General features: G+C 41.4%; 1 protein-coding gene and 2 pseudogenes across 1 annotated transcript; 1 reads left to right on the forward strand and 2 right to left on the reverse strand.

Annotated features, from left to right (window-relative positions):
• The first annotated feature begins 2,226 nt into the window (after window positions 1-2,226).
• RFPL4B (ret finger protein like 4B) lies at window positions 2,227-7,960 on the forward strand. Its single transcript, XM_001159819.6, has 3 exons — window positions 2,227-2,340; window positions 4,129-4,257; window positions 4,540-7,960. Exon 3 carries the CDS (start codon window positions 4,645-4,647, stop codon window positions 5,434-5,436), a length of 792 nt encoding a protein of 263 aa, XP_001159819.3. The 5' UTR covers window positions 2,227-2,340; window positions 4,129-4,257; window positions 4,540-4,644; the 3' UTR covers window positions 5,437-7,960.
• A 2,792-nt stretch (window positions 7,961-10,752) lies between these two features.
• Window positions 10,753-14,382, reverse strand: LOC462947 (small ribosomal subunit protein uS2-like; annotated as a pseudogene).
• Window positions 14,383-15,984: 1,602 nt separating this feature from the next.
• LOC472098 (keratin, type I cytoskeletal 18-like) lies at window positions 15,985-17,997 on the reverse strand (annotated as a pseudogene).
• Window positions 17,998-19,163: the final 1,166 nt, after the last annotated feature.

Consider the following 19,163-nt stretch of genomic DNA (forward strand, 5'->3'; position numbering starts at 1 on the left):
GAGTGCAGTGGCGCGACCTCGGCTCACTGCAATCTCCGCCTCCTAGGTTCAAGCAATTCTCTGCCTCAGCCTCACAAGTAGCTGGAATTACAGGTGCCCGCCACCACGCCTTGCTAATTTTTTTATTTTTAGTAGAAACGGGGTTTTAGCATCTTGGCCAGGCTTGTCTTGAACTCCTAACCTCGCGATTCACCCGCCTTGGCCTCCCAAAGTGCTGGGATTACAGGCATGAGAAAAAAGTAAATAAATAAAAAAGAGAAGAGATAACAAATGCTGGCAAAGATATGAAGAAAAGAGAAACCTCGTACACCATTGGTGGGAATGTAAATTAGCACAGCTATTATGAAAACTAGTATGGGGGTTCTTCAAAGAACTAAAAATAGAGCTACTATGTGATCTAGCAATTCTACTTCTGGATATATATCCAAAGAAAATAAAATCAGTACATTGAAGAGATATCTGCTCTCCTATGTTCATAACAGCATTATTCACAGTAGCCAAGATACAGAATCAACTTATATTCATCAACTGATGAATGCATAAAGAATCAGGATATTCCTCAATAGATGAATACATAAAGAAAACACGCTACATGTACACGATGGAATACTATCGAGTCTTAAGAAATTCTATCATTTTCAACAACATGGAACCTGGAGGACATTATGTTGAGTGAAATAAGCTGGTACCGAAAGGCAAATGCTGCATGATTTCACCTATATGTGGAATGGAAAAAAGTAAAAAAAAATGAACTCATGGAAGCATGGAGTAGAATGGTGGCTACCAGGCACTGGGATAAAAAGAAGACTGAAATGGGGAGATATTGGTTAAAAGGTACAAAATTTTCAGGTAGATAGAAGGAATACACTTTGGAGATCCATTGTACATCATGGTGGATATAACTAATGATAATGTATAGCACACCTAAAAATTGCTAAGATAGTAGATTTTGAACATTTTCATGACAAAATGATAAGTATGTGAAGTGACAGATATGTTAATTGGCTTGATTTAATCATTTCACAGTGTATACATACATCAGACAATTAAAAAACAAATAGTAAATCTGGGTAAAGAATATATCTCTTTTTACTATTCCTACAAATTTTCTGTGTCTAAAATTATTTCAAAATAAAATGAAAGAAAAAATAAAATGACATTTTTGAATAATTAAAAAAGAGAGTGTAAGGATTCTTGAGATTAAAATCTCAAGTTTAAAGGGTCTTGAGATTACAATTTAAAAAGTTTGAGCTCCTAAACTTATGTGATCTGCCCACCTTGGCCTCCTGTAATCCCAGCTACTAGGGAGGCTGAGGCACAAGAATCACTTGAACCTGGGAGGTGGAGGTTGCAATGAGCCGAGACTGAGCCACTGCACTCCAACCTGGGAGACAGAGCAAGATTGTGTCAAAAATCAAAACAAAAAAAACCCCAACAACGCTTGAGACCTGCTCCTGCAAGTATTTAACTCACAGAAATGGAGATAGCACCAGGTAAAAATGAAGTAAAAGCTGTGTAAGCTGTGTGTTGGGCCTTGCAGAACAGGAAGCCTGAGAAAGGAGAGGTTATTTAGAATGCAGCCTCTCTTGGGGAAAACGTATATTCCAGCGATCCTCTCTACAATGGGACTTCATTCACCCTCCAAATCCTTTTTTGGAAGTTTGTGTCTTAGCTTTCCTCTGTTGTGACTTTTACTGCTCCTTCTGCTCTCGATACAGACACCATAAAATTTACCGTTCATCCAAGAACACTTTTGAGAGTAAAAAATGGAATTATTAATAATTACAGGACAATAGCCTTGCCTAGCTGCCATCTTTCTTATCCTGTCCAGTAAGTACCCCTAAGAATAGAATTGTTGAGTCAAAGGACATGAAAACTGTTGTAGATCCTGTCCGCTCATGATTCTATCAGGAATAGGAACACCAATGATTACATTAGCCACGAGGTGATTAGGTTTCAGCAGTGCATTTCTGTATTTGATCTCCAACACATTTTGCTTTTTAAAGTTGAGTTCTGAAATTAGAGACAAGAGCAGATGGCAGTAGATTCACTCTAATTCAGGGAGTTATTAAGAAATTTTGAATTTTTTTACTATATAATTTGAAGCCTGCTTTAATGTCATCATCATAAACGGAAGGGTGGGTTGATGAGTTTACTCAGATTAGAGTGGTACAACCTTGGGGGCGGAGCCTCTGACTCTGATTGGTTGGACAATGTTTTCCAGGCAGTATAAAAATGCCGGTGTCTCTGCGCGGAAACTCCGAGAGGAGCAGAGGTCTGTAGAGGTAGAGACGTAGGCTTCAGATCTTTTAGAATTCTGCTGGAAGTCTCCAAGTCACGGTAAGTTATACCTTCTGTTTAAGCTATTTCCAATGTCCTATTCTGTCTTTGGCTACAAACTGGTGTTTTCGAATGCCTTTAACTATTTATTTTAGAGGAGAAAGAACTAGTTTTTTCCTGTGCCAGGGAGCTTTCTTCACCTTTAACTATAACTTTGCCATTTAAATTTTTACATATGAACCTCAGGTCACTCTTTGCATGAGCTTGTATTTTTATGTGTTTTCAACTACAATGGATTTAAATGGTTTTAAAATGGTTTCTTTTTATTTTCCAACATTTCTTAAAAGATTTCTGGGTTTTCGGCCGGGCGCCATGGTTCGCGCCTGCGCTTTGGGAGGCTGAGGTGGGTGGATCACGAGGTCAAGAGACCAGCCTGTCCAACATGGTGAAACCCCGTCTCTACTAAAAATACAAAACTTAGCCGGACGTGGTGGCACATGCTTGTAATCCCAGCTACTCAGGAGACCGAGGCAGGAGAATTGCTTGAACCCGGGAGGCAGAGGTTGCAGTGAGCCGAGATGGAGCCACCGCACCCCCAGCCTGGGCGACAGAGCAAGACTCCGTCTCAAAAAAAAAAAAAAGACTTCGCTTCGGGTTTTCACTTAAATATACTTAGCCACTTTTAGTAGTTGTGTCATAATTAGCTGAATCATTTTATTATTGTTAGATAATTCGATTGTTCCTGATCATTTGGGATGGTAGTTAACACTGAAATGAACAACTTGTGAATAAGTGTAGCATTTTTTTTTTCTTTTGTAAAATTGTTTTCTTAGATACATTCCAAGGTGGGTTAGGCAATTAGATTTCCAGCACCATGTTAAATTTCCCATTAAATTGAAAAAGATAACAGAATTTAAGAAAGAGGTAATCTCTGGTTGTCCGCCAGCCAGGCACCATGAGATTGGAATGCTGATCAGGACTTGGAAGACAAAGTTTTATGTGGGCAGATACCCTGTTTATTACACACGTTTGTGTTTACAGAGTCCAGTTGAGGCCAAGAGCACAGAAGGGGCTCAATAAGTATTTGTTGGAAAGAGATTAGAGAATGTGTTCTGGGATGTAGGACAGTTCTAGTAAATCAGTCTTAGGCTGGCCTCAGCGGTGTTCATCACTTCCTCTCTCTGGTAATGTTGATGCTGCTCCTCTTTCTGTCCCTCATTCTGTTACTACTGTCACCACTGAATGTGTGAATTGTGGGTTCTTGGTAAGGAGTTCTGCTAGTTACTGCTCAGTGCAGGCTCTTATTGGAGAACAGTCCTCTGTTCACATCATCTCAAAGGTGCTGTCCAGCTTTGCGAGGCTGTCTTTGGGTCATGGGTCTAGCCTGGTCCAATATGCTGTGTCCAGCATGTCAGAGACAGCTCACTCAAAGAATAACAGCCATGGTGGGAAGTCCTCTGGGAGCACCAGAGGCTCTCAAGCTTTGGGAGCAGTTGGGGTAACTGGAGGGCACCTTCCTTGTCTGGAACATCTTTTTGGTTTGTATTCAGGCATGATTATTTTGGAGAAGTTGATGACTATTATATTTTTATTCACATTAATTCAAGCCTTAATTAGTTTTCTTAGAGTGCTTTAAAGCATTTCATCTAATAACACTTTGTCCTTAAACTTGATTCTTTTATGGGCTTCTCATTTTGCAGTGGATTTTGCTGGCTTTACTCACATGTGGTAATTTTCCTGGAAATTCTGAGCATTCCTTAGAGTCACTTTTCTGTGATGATTAATGTAGAATTGGCTTTATTTTCATTATTGAATTTAGACATGAACATTCTTTTTCCTGAACTGCAGAGGATCTACAAAGAAATACTGAGTGGAGACTATACTGAGATTCTGTTAAAGACCCACTTGAATTCAGCCCCCATTAGGAGAAACTTTGGCCAGAGCAGCCAACACATCACCTGGAAGTCTTCAGACTAGGTAAGCTGCACTGTCTGAAAAGAAAGTTTCCACTGTCCTATTTCTGTCTTGTGATTATCTAGAGTTTGAAGAGTTTTGAAATCATTTTTATCACCATGACTACATTACTGTGATTCTCTAGCAATTTAGTGTCACTTTCATACACAAACTGCAGAAATATTATTTTTTTGTTATTCTTAATTTCTTAGTTAATAAATTTATTATTATTTATTAAATAATATAATTCATTTATGTATGCCAATAACTTATTTATTAATTTATATTATTTAATCTTGGATTTAGACTATTGAAGAGTGGATTGTGTACTGAGGGCTCCCAAGTGCTTCCAGAAGCCAATAAAGGATCACTTCAGTTTACTTCACGGCTAAGGAGTAACCCTTAGGAACCATGGCCAAACGCCTGCAAGCAGAGTTGTCCTGTCCAGTTTGCCTGGATTTTTTCTCCTCTTCCATTTCTCTCTCTTGTTCACACGTGTTCTGCTTTGATTGCATCCAGAGGCATATGCTAGAAAACCGTGATTTTAGAGCGATGTGCCCCTTGTGTCGAGACGTGGTGAAGGTACCTGCTTTGGAAGAATGGCAAGTGAGCGTCCTAACACTTATGATCAAGCAGCACAATAACCAATTTGAGCAAAGTCTGCACGTGAGGGAGGAGCACCGGCATTTTCGGGAGGATGTGACCCTGGATGCAGCCACTGCCAGCTCCCTCCTTGTCTTCTCCAATGATCTAAGGAGCGCTCAGTGTGAGAAGATCCACCACGATCTGACAAAATATCCCAGGCTGACCTGTGTCCTGGGTACTCCCTGCTTCTCCTCCGGCCAACATTACTGGGAGGTTGAAGTGGGAGAGGTGAAGTCATGGTCCCTGGGCGTCTGCAAGGAGTCGGCTGACAGAAAGAGCAATGATTTATTCCCTGAGCATGGCTTCTGGATCAGCATGAAGGCAGGAGCAATCCATGCTAACACCGACCTGGAGAGAATTCCTGCAAGCCCTCGCCTTCGCCGTGTGGGAATTTTCCTGGATTTTGACTTAGAAGAAATCCAGTTTTTTGATGTTGACAATAATGTCCTCATCTATACACATGATGATTTCTTCTCTTTGGAGCTTTTGCGTCCATTCTTCTGTCTTGAGCTCTTGGGAGAAGGGGAGAGTGGCAACGTCCTGACCATCTGCCCATGAGAAAATCAGCCCTTCCTAGAAGCTTTCTAAGAGGTGAAAGAGAATTTTGGCCTGAGAAAGGTCAGCATGATTGAGGAAGAGATAATGTGCTATAGTGCAAAGACTTGGTAAATTTTTAAAGTAGATTTTGTAGACTTTGTAGCAAAACAATTTTCGGATTTTTGGGGTAAATTTTGTGGAATTTGTAGCTAGGTAACTGGGGTCTTTAGGGATGTTATTAAGTACTGTAAGCTTCAGTTTTCTAGTCTGTAGATGTGGATAATTGTATCTCAGTCAAACAGCTGTGGTAATTAGAGACAATACTATGCCTTTGTCTTATAGTAAATAACAAATAGAGAAATCTTAGATTGTAAGTAAGCTAGATATTAGGTTTTGTGGATAGACAATATCTTTTTCATTATTTCAAGCTGTTTTGTGTAATTCCTGATAATGTCTGAGGAGGAAGAAAAATTAAACAGCCGGTTTGAGTTATTTTGTTGATACAGCATGAAATTTCAGAGAGACAAACTGATATTGGGGAAGAACTAAGTTTTTCATTTTTATTTTCTTTGAAACACAGCCACATAAGTTTTCTCGAAAGACAAAGAACTTTGACCAAAATGCATTGTTAATGGTGATTCATATCCTTATGGGAAGTGTCATCTACCCATCTCAATAATTGGACTATTGTGATTTATAAGAATTCTTATCAACCATGTTAACTAACACATATTCATCAAAAATTGTTTTCAAGGTTGCTTTTGGATTTTTTATTTGTAGAATTTATTTTCTTGCAAATAAATTTATAAAGCATTGGATGTGTTCATGTTTATGCTGTTTGGTCCGTCTCTCACATACAGTCTGAAGTTGGTACCCCTCTTCCTCCACCAAAGCTACATGGTCCCAGACTGTGATTTCCAATATGTCATCCTTATACACTCATGATGGCTCCTTTTCGAAATATTCAGGTCTCTTAGGGTTGTATTTTTTCTGATTTACTGAGTCAGCCACTTCTGAGATTACAACTGCCCCAAAAGGGCTGGGGTCTGAGCATGTTCTGGAATCTGCCTTTGACTTCCTTTCTAGAGAGACCCAGAATTGTCATTTCCCTTCTCTTTCCAACTTCACTGGGAGTAGGGAGATAGCCATTTTCCGCTCCTTATTCTCTTTTGATCTCTACAACTTTATTTCAGGGGACTCATTGCCCTTCCCTAACACTGGGCAAAATTTCAGGACACAAAATAAATGTACAAAAATCACTAGCATTCTTATATACCAACAAGAGTCAAGCTGACAGCCAAATCAGGAATGAACTCCCATTCACAATTGCCACAAAAAGAATAAAATACCTAGGAATGTAGCTAACTAAGGGAGGTGAAAGATCTCTACGAGAACTATAAACCACTGTTCAAAGAAATCAGAGATGACACAAACAAATGGAGAAACATTCCATGGTCATTAAAAGGAAGAATCGATATTGTTAAAATAGCCATACTGTCCAAAGCAATTTATAGATTCAATGCTATTCCTATTAAACTACCATTGAGACTCCTCACAGGACTAGACAAAACTATTTTGAAATCCATATGGAACCAAAAAAGAACCTGAATAGCCAAGGCTATTTTTTAGCCAAAGCTAAGCAAAAGGAACAAAGCTGGAGACATCACAAGGCTACAGTAGTATAGTTTGTATCAATACCAAAACAGCATGGTACTGGTACAAAAACAGACATATAGACCAATGGAACAGATTAGAAAACCCAGAAACAAGACCACATACCCACAACTATTTGATCTTTGACAAACCTGACAAAAGCAAGCAATGGAGAAAGGATTCCTTTTTCAATAAATAGTGCTGGGATAACCGGCTAGCCATATGCAGAAGATTGAAACCAGACCCATTCCTTACACCACATACAAAAATCAACTCAAGATAGATGAAAGATTTAAATGTAAAACCCCAAACCATAAAAACCCTGGAAGACAACCTAGGCAACACCATTCAGGACATAGGCATGGGCAAAGAGTTCATGACAAAGATGGCAATTGCAGCAAAAGCAAAAATGGACAAATGGGATCAAATTAAACTAAAGAACTTCTGCACAGCAAAAGAAACTATCAACAGAGTGAACAGGCAACCTAAAGAATGACAGCAAAATTTTGCAAACTATGCATGTGACAAAGGTCTAATATCCAGCATCTATAAGGAACTTAAGTGTACAAGAAAAAAACCAAACAACCTCATTAAAAAGTGGCAAAGGACACTAACAGAAGTTTTTCTAAAGAACACATGTGGCCAACAAGCATAAGAAAATAAGCTCAACATCAATGATTATTAGAGAAATGCAAATCAAAACCGCAATGACATACCATCTCATACCAGTCAGAATGGCTATAACTAAAACATCAAAAAGTAACAGATGCTGGTGAGGTTGTGAAGAAAAAGGAATACTTATATACTATTTATGGGGGTGTAAATTAGTTCAACCATTGTGGAAGCCAATGTGGTGATTCCCCAAAGACATAAAGACAGAAATACATTACACTAAAAAAAAAAAAAAAAAAAGAAAAAAAAAGAAACTGGCTGCTTATTGTAATGACCCAAATGTTTATTCTCCTTAATATTGAGATTTAGAACTTTCTGTAAGACAGAGGCTCTTGTGCAGGCCTTGCTCTTTTCATAGGAAGCAACCAGGAAAAAATGGCGAAATCTTCTACCCCTTAAGAGGTTACTGTCTTTGGACAGCCTGCAAATATTGGCTAAGAATTTGGTGGAATGCTGTTGCTTCTCATAGGTGGCAGATTCAGTTGTGCCTCTAAAATGTATGTATAGATGCTGCATGCATCTATCTCAGCTCTTAGCATGGCAGCTTCTAGGAACCTCCCTTAAGGGACAGCTGGTTCTCTCTCCTTGCCTACTTTTAGTTCTCTTCCTGCACCCCTGCTGCCTGGAGTGCAGACGATTGGGCCACAGGGATGAGGGGCCTGAGAGAACAGTGAACTGGAATAGGCCTGCACTCTTGGAGTCTACAGGGATCCCTGAGGGCTACAGAGTCACTCTGACAGCGCTGGGACACTTACCTCTGTCTTCATTAATGTGATAAAGAAACCCCATGAGGCTAGTTTACCTGCATAACAAACCTGTGCATGTAACCCTGAACTTAAAATAAAAGTTAAAAAAAGTATTCTATATCTCAGCAAAAATAAATGAGAAATATTTGAGGTGATGAATGTGTTAATTAGCCTGATTTGATCATTCCACAATGTATACATGTATCAGAACATCATGCAGTACCCACAAATATATACAATTATTTGTCAATTAAAAACAAAACTTAAGAAGAGAATAAACACTTTCTGTTTTAAGCCACTGTTATTTTTTGTGTTCTGCCTGCCCTTGAACTTATTCCTAACTCCTGTTCTATTGTACCAAGAGTTCTGAAGACCTGCTGGGCAGCCTCAAAAACGCTTTCTATTTTGCTTTGCCCTTCTCAGCTCTGGCCATTAGAACTTTGGTGAGTGTCTTCCAAGTGTCTCACAGTTTGCCCTTGGCTTCCTTCTCCTACCTTTCTATGACCAGCTTCAATAAATGAAAAAGTAGAAGTAAAACTTGCCTCAGTTGTATTTTTTAATGGAAAATTTTAAACATACAAAAATAGAGAATAGTATAATGAATCCACATGTACCTATCACTCAGTTTCAATAATAGCAACAATGGCCAACCTCCTGCCCCCAGATTATTTAAGATCAAATCTTATACATCATATCATTTCATTCATAAATTCTTATGAATATCTCTAAATGAAATGTACTCAGGAAAATGTAATTATGATGCCATTATCATAGATAAAAATGAATAATTCCTTAGTATAATCAATGAATAATTCCTTAATATAATCAAATATCCAATCAACATTCACAGTCCTTTCTGATTCAGCTGTGAGTGTTTCCATTTAAGCAGTTCCAGCTTTTCTGAACTGGTCTAATGAGTGTTTGCTTGCATTTGACTCTTTGTGTTTTCTGTATTTAAGATTTCCAACCTCAAAATAGGCAGTCACTTTCTATTTTCCAGTCCTCTTTTCGATACTTAAGAAAAACCAACTAGGGCTCTCCTCACCTCCTCCTCATCCCCAAGTCATTATACCACCCTAATGCCTGCCTGGGGCTCCTGGGCATCCCTGCCACAGTCACCCAGGTATAGTTTGCTTTAAGGACACCAATGATCTTAAACTTCAACTTTCAAATTTGCGTCCAGGTGAAAATGTGAAAAATTCACATTCATAGATAGCACGTATGTGTCACATTCTGAGACACGTTACTTAAGCAACATCTAAGTTCTATGGACTCCTCATTTGGCTCTGGGGTAGCATTGTCTGAAGATTGTTTCTATTTTCTTTATAAGTTTCCTCAGTAATGAGGGAGTAATTTCTGGGATTAGTGGCCGGATCCACTCTTTACTGAACCTGTGGGCTCTTAGTGTGGGCAGATTATCTAGCGGTAAATGTTGTCCCTCAACAAGTGAAGACATTCCTTTTAAAGAAATTGCATTAGAGAGCATAGGTTTGTGGGTGATCTTCCAAATCAATAGCAAGGTGAAAATGAATCTATATTTCTTCCTAGGAGAATGATTTAAGTATCAAAGACTAAGAGAGGCCTTTGGAAAAATGGAAACATTCATGCCAAAAGCATCCTGTTTATGGTTTTGCCACTAAAGTTAGCCACAAATTAGGATTGGAGATTTTATCCAATTATGTTAGAAAAATTACTTGATTCAGTCTTTGCTCAGTTGAAGGAGTTGTGCTCAGTTGCAATGATCATCTAACCTTTGTTATAGCTAAAGTAGAATTAATCTAATTTTAATTAGTCTTTGTTTAAGATGACATTTCAAACAAAATTTTATTATTTTTCTATAAAAAAGTTCTTCCTCTTTAAACTTTATTTTCCATAAATGTTTATAATCATTCATTTGCTATGTGCATATTTTGGGATTTTTTTTCTTTTTTTTCTTCACCCAGGCCGGAGTGCAGTGGCGCTATCTCGGCTCACTGCAAGCTTCGCCTCCCGGGTGCACGCCATTCTCCTGCCTCAGCCTCCCGAGTAGCTGGGATTACAGGCGCCTGCCACCGCGCGCGGATACTTTTTTGTATTTTTAGTAGAGACGGGGTTTCACTGTGTTAGCCAGGATGGTCTCGATCTCCTGACCTTGTGATCTGCCCGCCTCGGCCTCCTAAAGTATTTTGGGATTTTTTGTGCTTCAGACTTTTCTTTTTTTAGAAACTGATGTTTATTTTCCATTAACCTTATTTCCATGTTGCTTAAGAGCCCGTGCAAGGGCAGCTTAAGACCATTCAGCGGTTGCTTCTACCCATTCAGTGGTTGCTTTTACCCATTCGGTGGCCTGAGACTGGAAGCTGCAGACCAGTCTTCTGTGGCAGGCTGAGCACTTCACTCTTCAGCAGGGAACTGCTGAATAGTCACAGAGGGCACCTGCATGCCTTCAGACCAGTCTGCAACCTCAGGCTGAGTAGCAGTGAACTCAGGAGCTGAAGCAGTCCATTCACCCTGAAATTCTTTCTTGGTCACAGCCTTTTTAGCAGCAGCCTGCTCTTCTTTTTCAATCTCTTCAGGATCTCTGTAGAAGTAGAGATCAGGCATGACCTCCCACGGGTGTTCGCAGGAAATGGTGCCACGCATGCGCAGAACTTCCCGAGCCGGTGTCCACCACATCAAACCCACCGAGTGAGCTCCCTTGTTGTTGCATGCGATGGCAATGTCCACATAGCACAAGGAGAATCTGTGTTACAGAGCAATGGTAGGTAGGTTAACATAAGATGCCTCCGTGAGAGGCTGGTGGTCAGCCCTGGGGTCAGTAACCACAAGAAGCCGTGGCTCCCAGAAAGCTGCCTGGATCTGGTTAGTGAAGGTTCCAGGAGTGAAGCGGCCAGCAATTGGAGTGGCTCCAGTGGCAGCAGCAAACTTCAGCACAGCCCTCTGGCCAATATTCCTGGAGGATATAACACTGACATCTGCAGGGTTTTCAATGGCAGCAATGGCACGAGCTGCCAGCAGAAGCTTCTCCCAGGTCCTCTTCAGATTTATGATGTAGATGCCATCAGTTTTCCTTTTAAAACAGATGTACTGTTCCATCTGGAAGTCAAGATTGGTGCCACCTAAGTGGGTTCCTGCTGCAAGGACATCCTCCTCCTTCATTTGCAGGACATCAAGGGCTCTGGACGTTGTGAAAGTTTCCCTTTAAGTTACAACAGGAATTCAGAACAATGCTGTATGGACCCCTCTGTGGGTAGCGTGGAAAGGCTTCAGACTGTTTTAACCAGCTAATAAACGCATGGGGTCCAATATCTAAAATGCCACATAGTGAAACTGTTTCCTGACACTCCCCATTTATTCATTCTCCCTGAAAACGACTCCTGTTACCAATTGCTTGAGGATTCTTCCAAAGGTATTCTATATGTGTATATATATGTATGTATTTCGCCTATATATAAATTTAGTACTACCTATACATTAGTTTGCACCTTTTTTTCACTTAAGAATATTTAAGGAGATTGACTTCAAACAGTCTTTTTTCAGGACTCAGATAAAACTTTTTGTATTACATTTATCAACTTAGTCAATTTTGTGCTAACAATTCTCAATTAGATTTATAAGATAAATTTTCCCTTAAGCTTTCCAGGAAGTCATTAACACCTGTCACTCCAAAATGCATGACATCATAGCTGCCATCAAAGGACTTCTAGAAGATCTAATTACTACAAAATATCAGTAAAATCAGATTGACCTCAAACCCTGTATCTTTCAAAGAAGACATAATTTTGTTTTTCAAGCATTGTTATTAGGTATAGTAAAAATGATTTTTTTTCTTTGGTTTTTTGTTTTGAGACAGAGTCTTTCTCACTCTGTTGCCCAGGCTGGAGTGCAGTGGCGTGATCTTGGCTCACTGCAACCTCCACCTCCCAGGTTCAAGCAATTCTCTTGCCTCAGCCTCCCCAGTAGCTGGGATTACAGGTTTGTGCCACCACACCCAGTTAATCTTCATATTTTTGTAGAGAAAGGGTTTTGCTATGTTGGCCAGGCTGGTCTCAAACTCCTGACCTCAAGTGATCTGCCCACATAGGCCTCCCAAAGTGCTGGGATTACAGGTGTGAGCCACCATGCCCAGTCTATAGGTTATACCTCCTTAATGTTACAAATTGATGAAGATTAAGTAAATAAACCTCAGCAATGACTAATACATATTTTTAAACATCTACTTTTGCTTCTCATAATCACTGAGCATCCATTTGAGCTTTATTCTTCTTTTCTTCCTTTTTTTGATAATGCTGGCAGACTTGATGAACCAATAGCATCTGACCTTCACAAACTAGGCAGAGTTTCAAAATAAGGTGACTCGTTACATTTGTTTGGATTACTTTTTGAATCCCCATATTTTCTCACATTGGCACAATTTTGCTTCAAGTGCATCATGGAATAGATGAGACAACAGGAAGCGATAGGCTTTCCCTATTCAGTGAGTCAGGCAGTAACCAAGAGATTAATGTGAATGAATTCAGGGCTTGTGAAGCCATCATTTCTCATCAAATGGAACTGTACCCTGCTGGACGGAAGTCTGAATATGTGTGATCTAATGCAGAGGTTCCAACTGATGTGACCCACAATGTTGTCACCACCACCTCCCTCCTTGTCCTCGCTAATGACCTAAGGTGTGTCCACCATGGAAAAATCTTTCTGTTACCAGAAACGGATCCCCATCCAGACTCTAAGAGAGGGTTCTTGGACCTTGTGCAAGAAAGAATTCAGGGCAAGTCCATACAGCAAAGTGAAAGCAAATTTATTAAGAAAGTAGAGGAATAAAGAATGGGGGCTGGGCGTGGTGGCTCACGCCTGTAATCCCAGCACTTTGGGAGGATGAGGCAAGCGGATCACGAGGTCAGGAGATTGAGACCATCCTGGCTAACACAGTGAAACCCTGTCTCTACCAAAAATACAAAAAAGTTAGCCGGGCGTGGTGGCAGGCACCTGTAGTCCCAGCTACTCAGGAGGCTGAGGCGGGAGAATGGCGTGAACCCGGGAGGTGGAGGTTGCAGTGAGCTGAGATCATGCCACTGCACTCTAGCCTCTAGCCTGGGTGACAGAGCGAGACTCCGTTTCAAAAAAAAAAAAAAAGAAAGAAAAAAGAATGGCTATTCCATAGGTAGAGCAGCCTTGAGAACTGCTGGTTGGCCATTTTTATGGTATTTTCTTGATTATGTGCTAAACAAGAGGTGGATTATTCATGAGTTTTCCAGGAAAGGGGTGAGCTATTCCCAGAACTGAGGGTTCCCCCCATTTTAGACCATATAGGATGATTCCCTACATTGCCATGGCATTTGTAAACTGTCATGGTGCTGGTGGAAGTGTCTTTTAGCATGCTAATATATTATAATTAACATCTAATGAGCATGAGCACGACCAACAGTGACTTTCATCTCCATTTTCATTTTGGTGAGATTTAGCCAGCTTCTTTACAGCAAACCGCTTTATCAGCAAGGTCTTTGGGACCTGTATTTTTGGCTGACCTCCTATTTTATCCTGTGACTAAAAATGCCCAGCCTCCTTGGAAGGCAACCCCATAGGTCTTAGCCTCATTTTACCTAGCCCCTATGCAAGATAGAGTTGCTCTGGTTCCAAAGCCTCTGAAATTTCATGTCTAATTGATGATCCCAAGATATTCAACCGTGTGTTCTGTGTCCTGGATGCTCCCCCTTCACCTCTGGCTGCCAATGCTGAGAGGCAGAAATAGGAGAGAATAGGCTCTGGGGGTCTGCTGGGCATTCATTCACGGAAACTGGAAGGATGGCTGGTCCTCTAAGGACACCAATTCTGGTCCACAGGCCAGACCTGCTAGCCCTTACCTCCTGTGATGGTTACTTTCAGGTGTTAACTGACTGGATAGCTGGTTAAGCACCATTTCCGGGTGTGTCTGTGAAAGTATGTTTGTGTGCGAATCCGGGGACTGACGGGGGAAGATCGGCTCTCATTGTGGGTGGGCATCATCCAATCAGCAGGGTGCTTAGATAGGACAAAAAGGCAGAGGAAAGGTGAGTTTGTTTTTCCAAAAAGGATATTCTGGAACTGGGATGTCTCTTTTCTCCTGTCCTTGGACATCAGAACTCCAGGGTCTTAGGCCTTTGAACTTGGGAACTTGCGCCAGCAGACCCCTGGGCTCTCAGGCCTTCAGCCTCAGACTGAGAGTCACATCATGAACTTTCCTGGTTGTGAGGCCTTCAGCCTTGGACAGCTATGCTGCTGGCTCCCCTGGTTCTCCAGCTTGCAGAAAGCCTATCATGGGACTTCTCAGGCTCCGTAATTGCATAAGCCAATCAATTCCCTTAATAAATCCTCTCTCTCGTATACCTATCTATACCTCTCTACATATTAATATATCCTATTTGTTCTGTCTCTGGAGAACTCTTAACTAATATACTTCCATTATGTGGGAATTTCCCAGATGCTGAATTGAGGAAAATGACATTTTTTTTAACGTTACTGTTGGTTACCTCCCTATATAGTCAGTTCTTTTGCATCTGTTTGTTTGGATCAGCAGAAGGCAACAGTGAGACCCCACCCAATATCTTCTCTTCTCTCTAGAAAGTACTCTGAACATATAATGCTGTGAAAATGGCAGGTCTTATCATGTTTTCAAGATGATGAGATATGTATTGCATATTAAATATTCATACCTGGATATTAAATACTCAGGTTTTTAAAAAATCTTATAACCATTCTAACTGACCATGATCCCAGATGGAACCCCTGCCCGCGTCATTGCTTTTGTCTCTGCCACCTGGCTGCCCCTCTAGACAGCTTCCTTTCCTTCCTGGGCTGCTCCCAGGCAACTCAAAAAACTCAACTTCCTCCCCCAAAACTCAAATTCTTACTTTTTACGTAGAGCAAATGAAGTCTGTCTCAGCTTTCTTGTGAAGGAAAAGCTGCTTCAGTCAGTTGTGTTTTTAAATAACACCCCTTCCCACTTTGTGTAACAGAATGTTTTAGAAGCTTATGCTTAAAAATTTTTTTTCAGCCACAAATTGAGGCAGACTCCTTTGATCAAGGTATTTTGTATTGGCTGAAAGTGTGCTTCTGTGGAGGGCTGGTGCAGGGAGCTGTAATTGAGAGAGCGGGAGGAGTAGCCAGGAAGGAAACTGTTGATGAGCATGACTGTATGGGGGGGTCAGCCCAGCTGGAAAAAGGCCAGGGCTTATGGAGAAAGGGCATGTGAGGCAGAGAGACGAGGGGGGAGTTTATTGGCTTCTACTGAGTTACTGAATGTTCTTTCTTCTTAGATCTATAAGAAAAATTAAGTAATAAATCCTAAAAAGGCAAATGACAAAATTTACATTCTTTATTTTTCAAAAAGAACTTAGAAAACAAGGACAAGAAGGATATTTTTAAAATGTAATATAGACCATATTAAACCAATATTATGGTTGACAGTATTTAAGAGAAAAAGACAAATAACTAAAATTGATATTAAAACATTTATTTAGCATTTACTGTGTGTGAGGCATTGGATTTGTTGCCTAACATGAATTAGTTCATTTAAACCTCATAAAAGTCATACAAGGTATATATTCTAATACCCCTATTTAAATAATTAGGAAACTGAGGCAAAAGGAGTTTAAATAAGTTGCCTAATTATTAAGTCTCCTCACTTCCTAAGTAGTCTATAGCCTAGAAAAGATAAAAATAGACTGTGGATCTCAACAGTTCACTCAGAGAGCATAGTCTTCATCGTGGGGCAGATGTGGGGCACTGCTGTGCTTAGCCATTTTCTCCTCCCCAGTCCTTGGTCAGCATCTCTAATTGACAATGACACTCCATCTTTCTTTTTTTAACCTCTGAATTTTTATTGGCGTCCTGCTCCCTAAAGGGTCCCCTGCTTCTGCTGGCTTAATGTCTCAGAACTTTGGTGTGGTTGGTCTCAGACACAACTTTGCCATCCACTATCCAGCGGCTGTTGGTCTTTTGGATGGTTTGCATGGAGATGCTGCTGTCCAGGGCATTAAGAAGACTGAAGTTCTTGCCATCTTCCAGCAGGTTGTTGTAGGTGGCTATCTCAGCCTCCAGCTTGACCTTAATGTTCAGCAGGGCCTCATGCTCCTGGGCCTGGTGCTGTCCCTCTGCCCGGGTCTGTGCCAGCTCTGACTCCAGGTGCAGCAGGATCCCATTGAGCTGTTCCATCTGCAGGGCATAGCGGGCCTCCACCTCCCTCAGGCTGTTCTCCAAGCTGGCCTTCAGATTTCTCATGGAGTCCAGGTCGATCTCCAAAGACTGGACTGTACGTCTCAGCTTTGTGAGTGTCATCTCTGCAGCTCCAACCTCGGTGGACTGCATGGTGACCACTGTGCTGCTCTCCTCAATCTGCTGAGACCAGTACTTGTCCAGCTCCTCTCTGTTCTTCCGAGACAGCTCGTTATATTGGGCCTGGATGTCTGCCATGATCTTGGAATGGTCCTGAGATTTGGGGGCATCTACCTCCACAGTCAACCCAGAGCTGGCAATCTGGACTTGTAGGCCTTTTACTTCCTCTTAGTGGTTCTTCTTCATGAAGAGCAGCTCCTCCTTTAGAGCCTCGATCTCTGTCTCCAGCTGCAGCCAAGTGACATTGGTGTCATCAGTGACTTTGCGGAGCCCATGGATATCGCTCTCCACAGACTGGCACATGGTCAGCTCTGTCTCATACTTGACTCTGAAGTCATCAGCAGCAAGACAGGCATTGTCTGTCTGCAGAACGATGCGGGCATTGTCCACAGTATTTGCGAGGTTCTGAGCCCTTAGGTCCTGGATAGTCTTGAAGTAATGGCTCCAGTGTCTGATCTGGGGTCCCTTCTTCTCCAGGTGCTTCCGGATTTTGCTCTCCAGCTTCCAGTTCTCGGTCTCCAGGCTCCTCATTCTGTCCAGGTAGGAGGCCAGGCGGTTGTTTAGGCTTTGCATGATCTCCTTGTTCTGGATGCTTCCCATTCCTGCCAGACCCCCGGCCATCCCGGCAGCCAGGGCCCCAGACCCCAAGCCGCCCCGGAAGCTGGTGGAGCAGGACACGGAGTTCCCGGAACCAGAACCCCCGGCGCCTGCATAGACGCTGGCTGTGCTGCTGACTGGCCGGGCGTGTAGCTGGGCACCTGGACAGAGCCCAGGGAACGGTAGTAGGTGGAAAAGGTGGAGCGAGTGGTGAAGCTCATGCTGTCCGAGGAAGAGAACGAGGGGACAGGACTCAGGCTTTGCCGACGACCGACATTCCCTTTTTCTAAGTCCAGATACAGAGCTCCAAGAACCCACTAGCATGTAATCAAATGGAGCACACAGGGAGCAAGTTATTTGCGGCTGGATACTAAAGCATCAGGGTGAAGGAAAGGCTGCTTGCTGCTATCATTGCTATTCAACATTGCTCTCTAAATAGAGGCTAAATAAATTATCAGCAGCACTGCCGGATCCTGTTTGTATGGGCTCCAGACTGCTGACTGGGTCCCAACTCTGCATTCAGTGACGTCATGTTGCAGCTTCACATTGGTCGTGTTAGAGGTAATTATACTGGCAAACAGGCAAATGTTACAGTTAAAACCTTTTTTCTTTTTCTTGCTTCTCTTTTCTCTTAATTTTTGAGAATCAGTTGTTAGACATTTACTAGCATGACACTGATTTATAAGCTAGTAATAAAGCTAACTATTGAAAAGGGGAGATCAAATGATCATCACTTAGAGAACATATGAGTTCATACACTAAAAACCTTAGAGGGGAAACAGTTCTCTCAGAGGTAACAACATTTCTGTACAATATTGTTACAGACTGCTGATTCATTCCTTCTAGACAGACAACATTCCTTCAGCATTGGGTGAGTTTGCAGGTTGCAAATCTTGGTGCAGACAGCATCTGTGATTTCCATCATGTGGAGAAGGCTGATATCAAGGGAGAAAAAAAAGTCAGCATTTTGTGAGAGGCTGTGGTGGTGGGAGACTAACTGTGACATTTCACATCCCAGATTCTAAAAGGTATGGGGCCCAACAGCGTCCTGGCTTCCTTTGTTCTTTGGCTCTGCCCTGAAACACTGTAGTGTCCCTTCCTCTAAACTCCACTTTTTGTTTAAGCCAGTCCAATAAGAGGTTTCTTTCATTCCAGTCAAAATCAGCTTAATTAACAAAGTCATCTATTTATTCTTACTGACTCTATAAAGGAAAAGCCTCTAACTTCCTCCCTTGCCCCGATACTCTCCTTGCAGAAACATTAATGCTTTGCACAAGGATCAATAGGACTCTTCTTGTAACAACCTCAATACAAACTAGGTATTTTCTTAAGTTTTCTGGAATGATGTATTTAAATGTTATATAAATTGACATTGACTTGTGGTGATAAATGTAATTAATGAAGTTGGGGGACAACACTCTGATGTTAAACTAAGGGATCTGATTTTAAAAATACTGATCTCTAAAAAGACAGATATCTCATTAAAAACAGGCAAAAGATTTGAATAGACGTTTCTCAAAAGAAGACATACAAGGCCAGGAATGGTGGTTTATGCCTGTAATTCCAGCACTTCGGGAAGCTGAGGCAGAAGGACTGCTTAAGCCCAGGAGTTCAAGACCAGCCTGGGCAACATAGAGAGACTGTGTCTCTACCAAAAATTAAACAAAAAAATTAGCTGGGCATGGTGGTGAACACCTGTAGTCCCAGATACTCGGGAGGCTGAGGCAGGAA

This window comes from Pan troglodytes, chromosome 5 (assembly GCF_028858775.2).
Source record: "Pan troglodytes isolate AG18354 chromosome 5, NHGRI_mPanTro3-v2.0_pri, whole genome shotgun sequence".
NCBI classification, from domain to species: domain Eukaryota; kingdom Metazoa; phylum Chordata; class Mammalia; order Primates; family Hominidae; genus Pan; species Pan troglodytes.

What these genes read in the sequence shown, in the direction of transcription:
- RFPL4B (XM_001159819.6), top strand. Translation starts at nt 4,645, where the DNA reads ATGGCCAAACGCCTGCAAGCAGAGTTGTCCTGTCCAGTTTGCCTGGAT.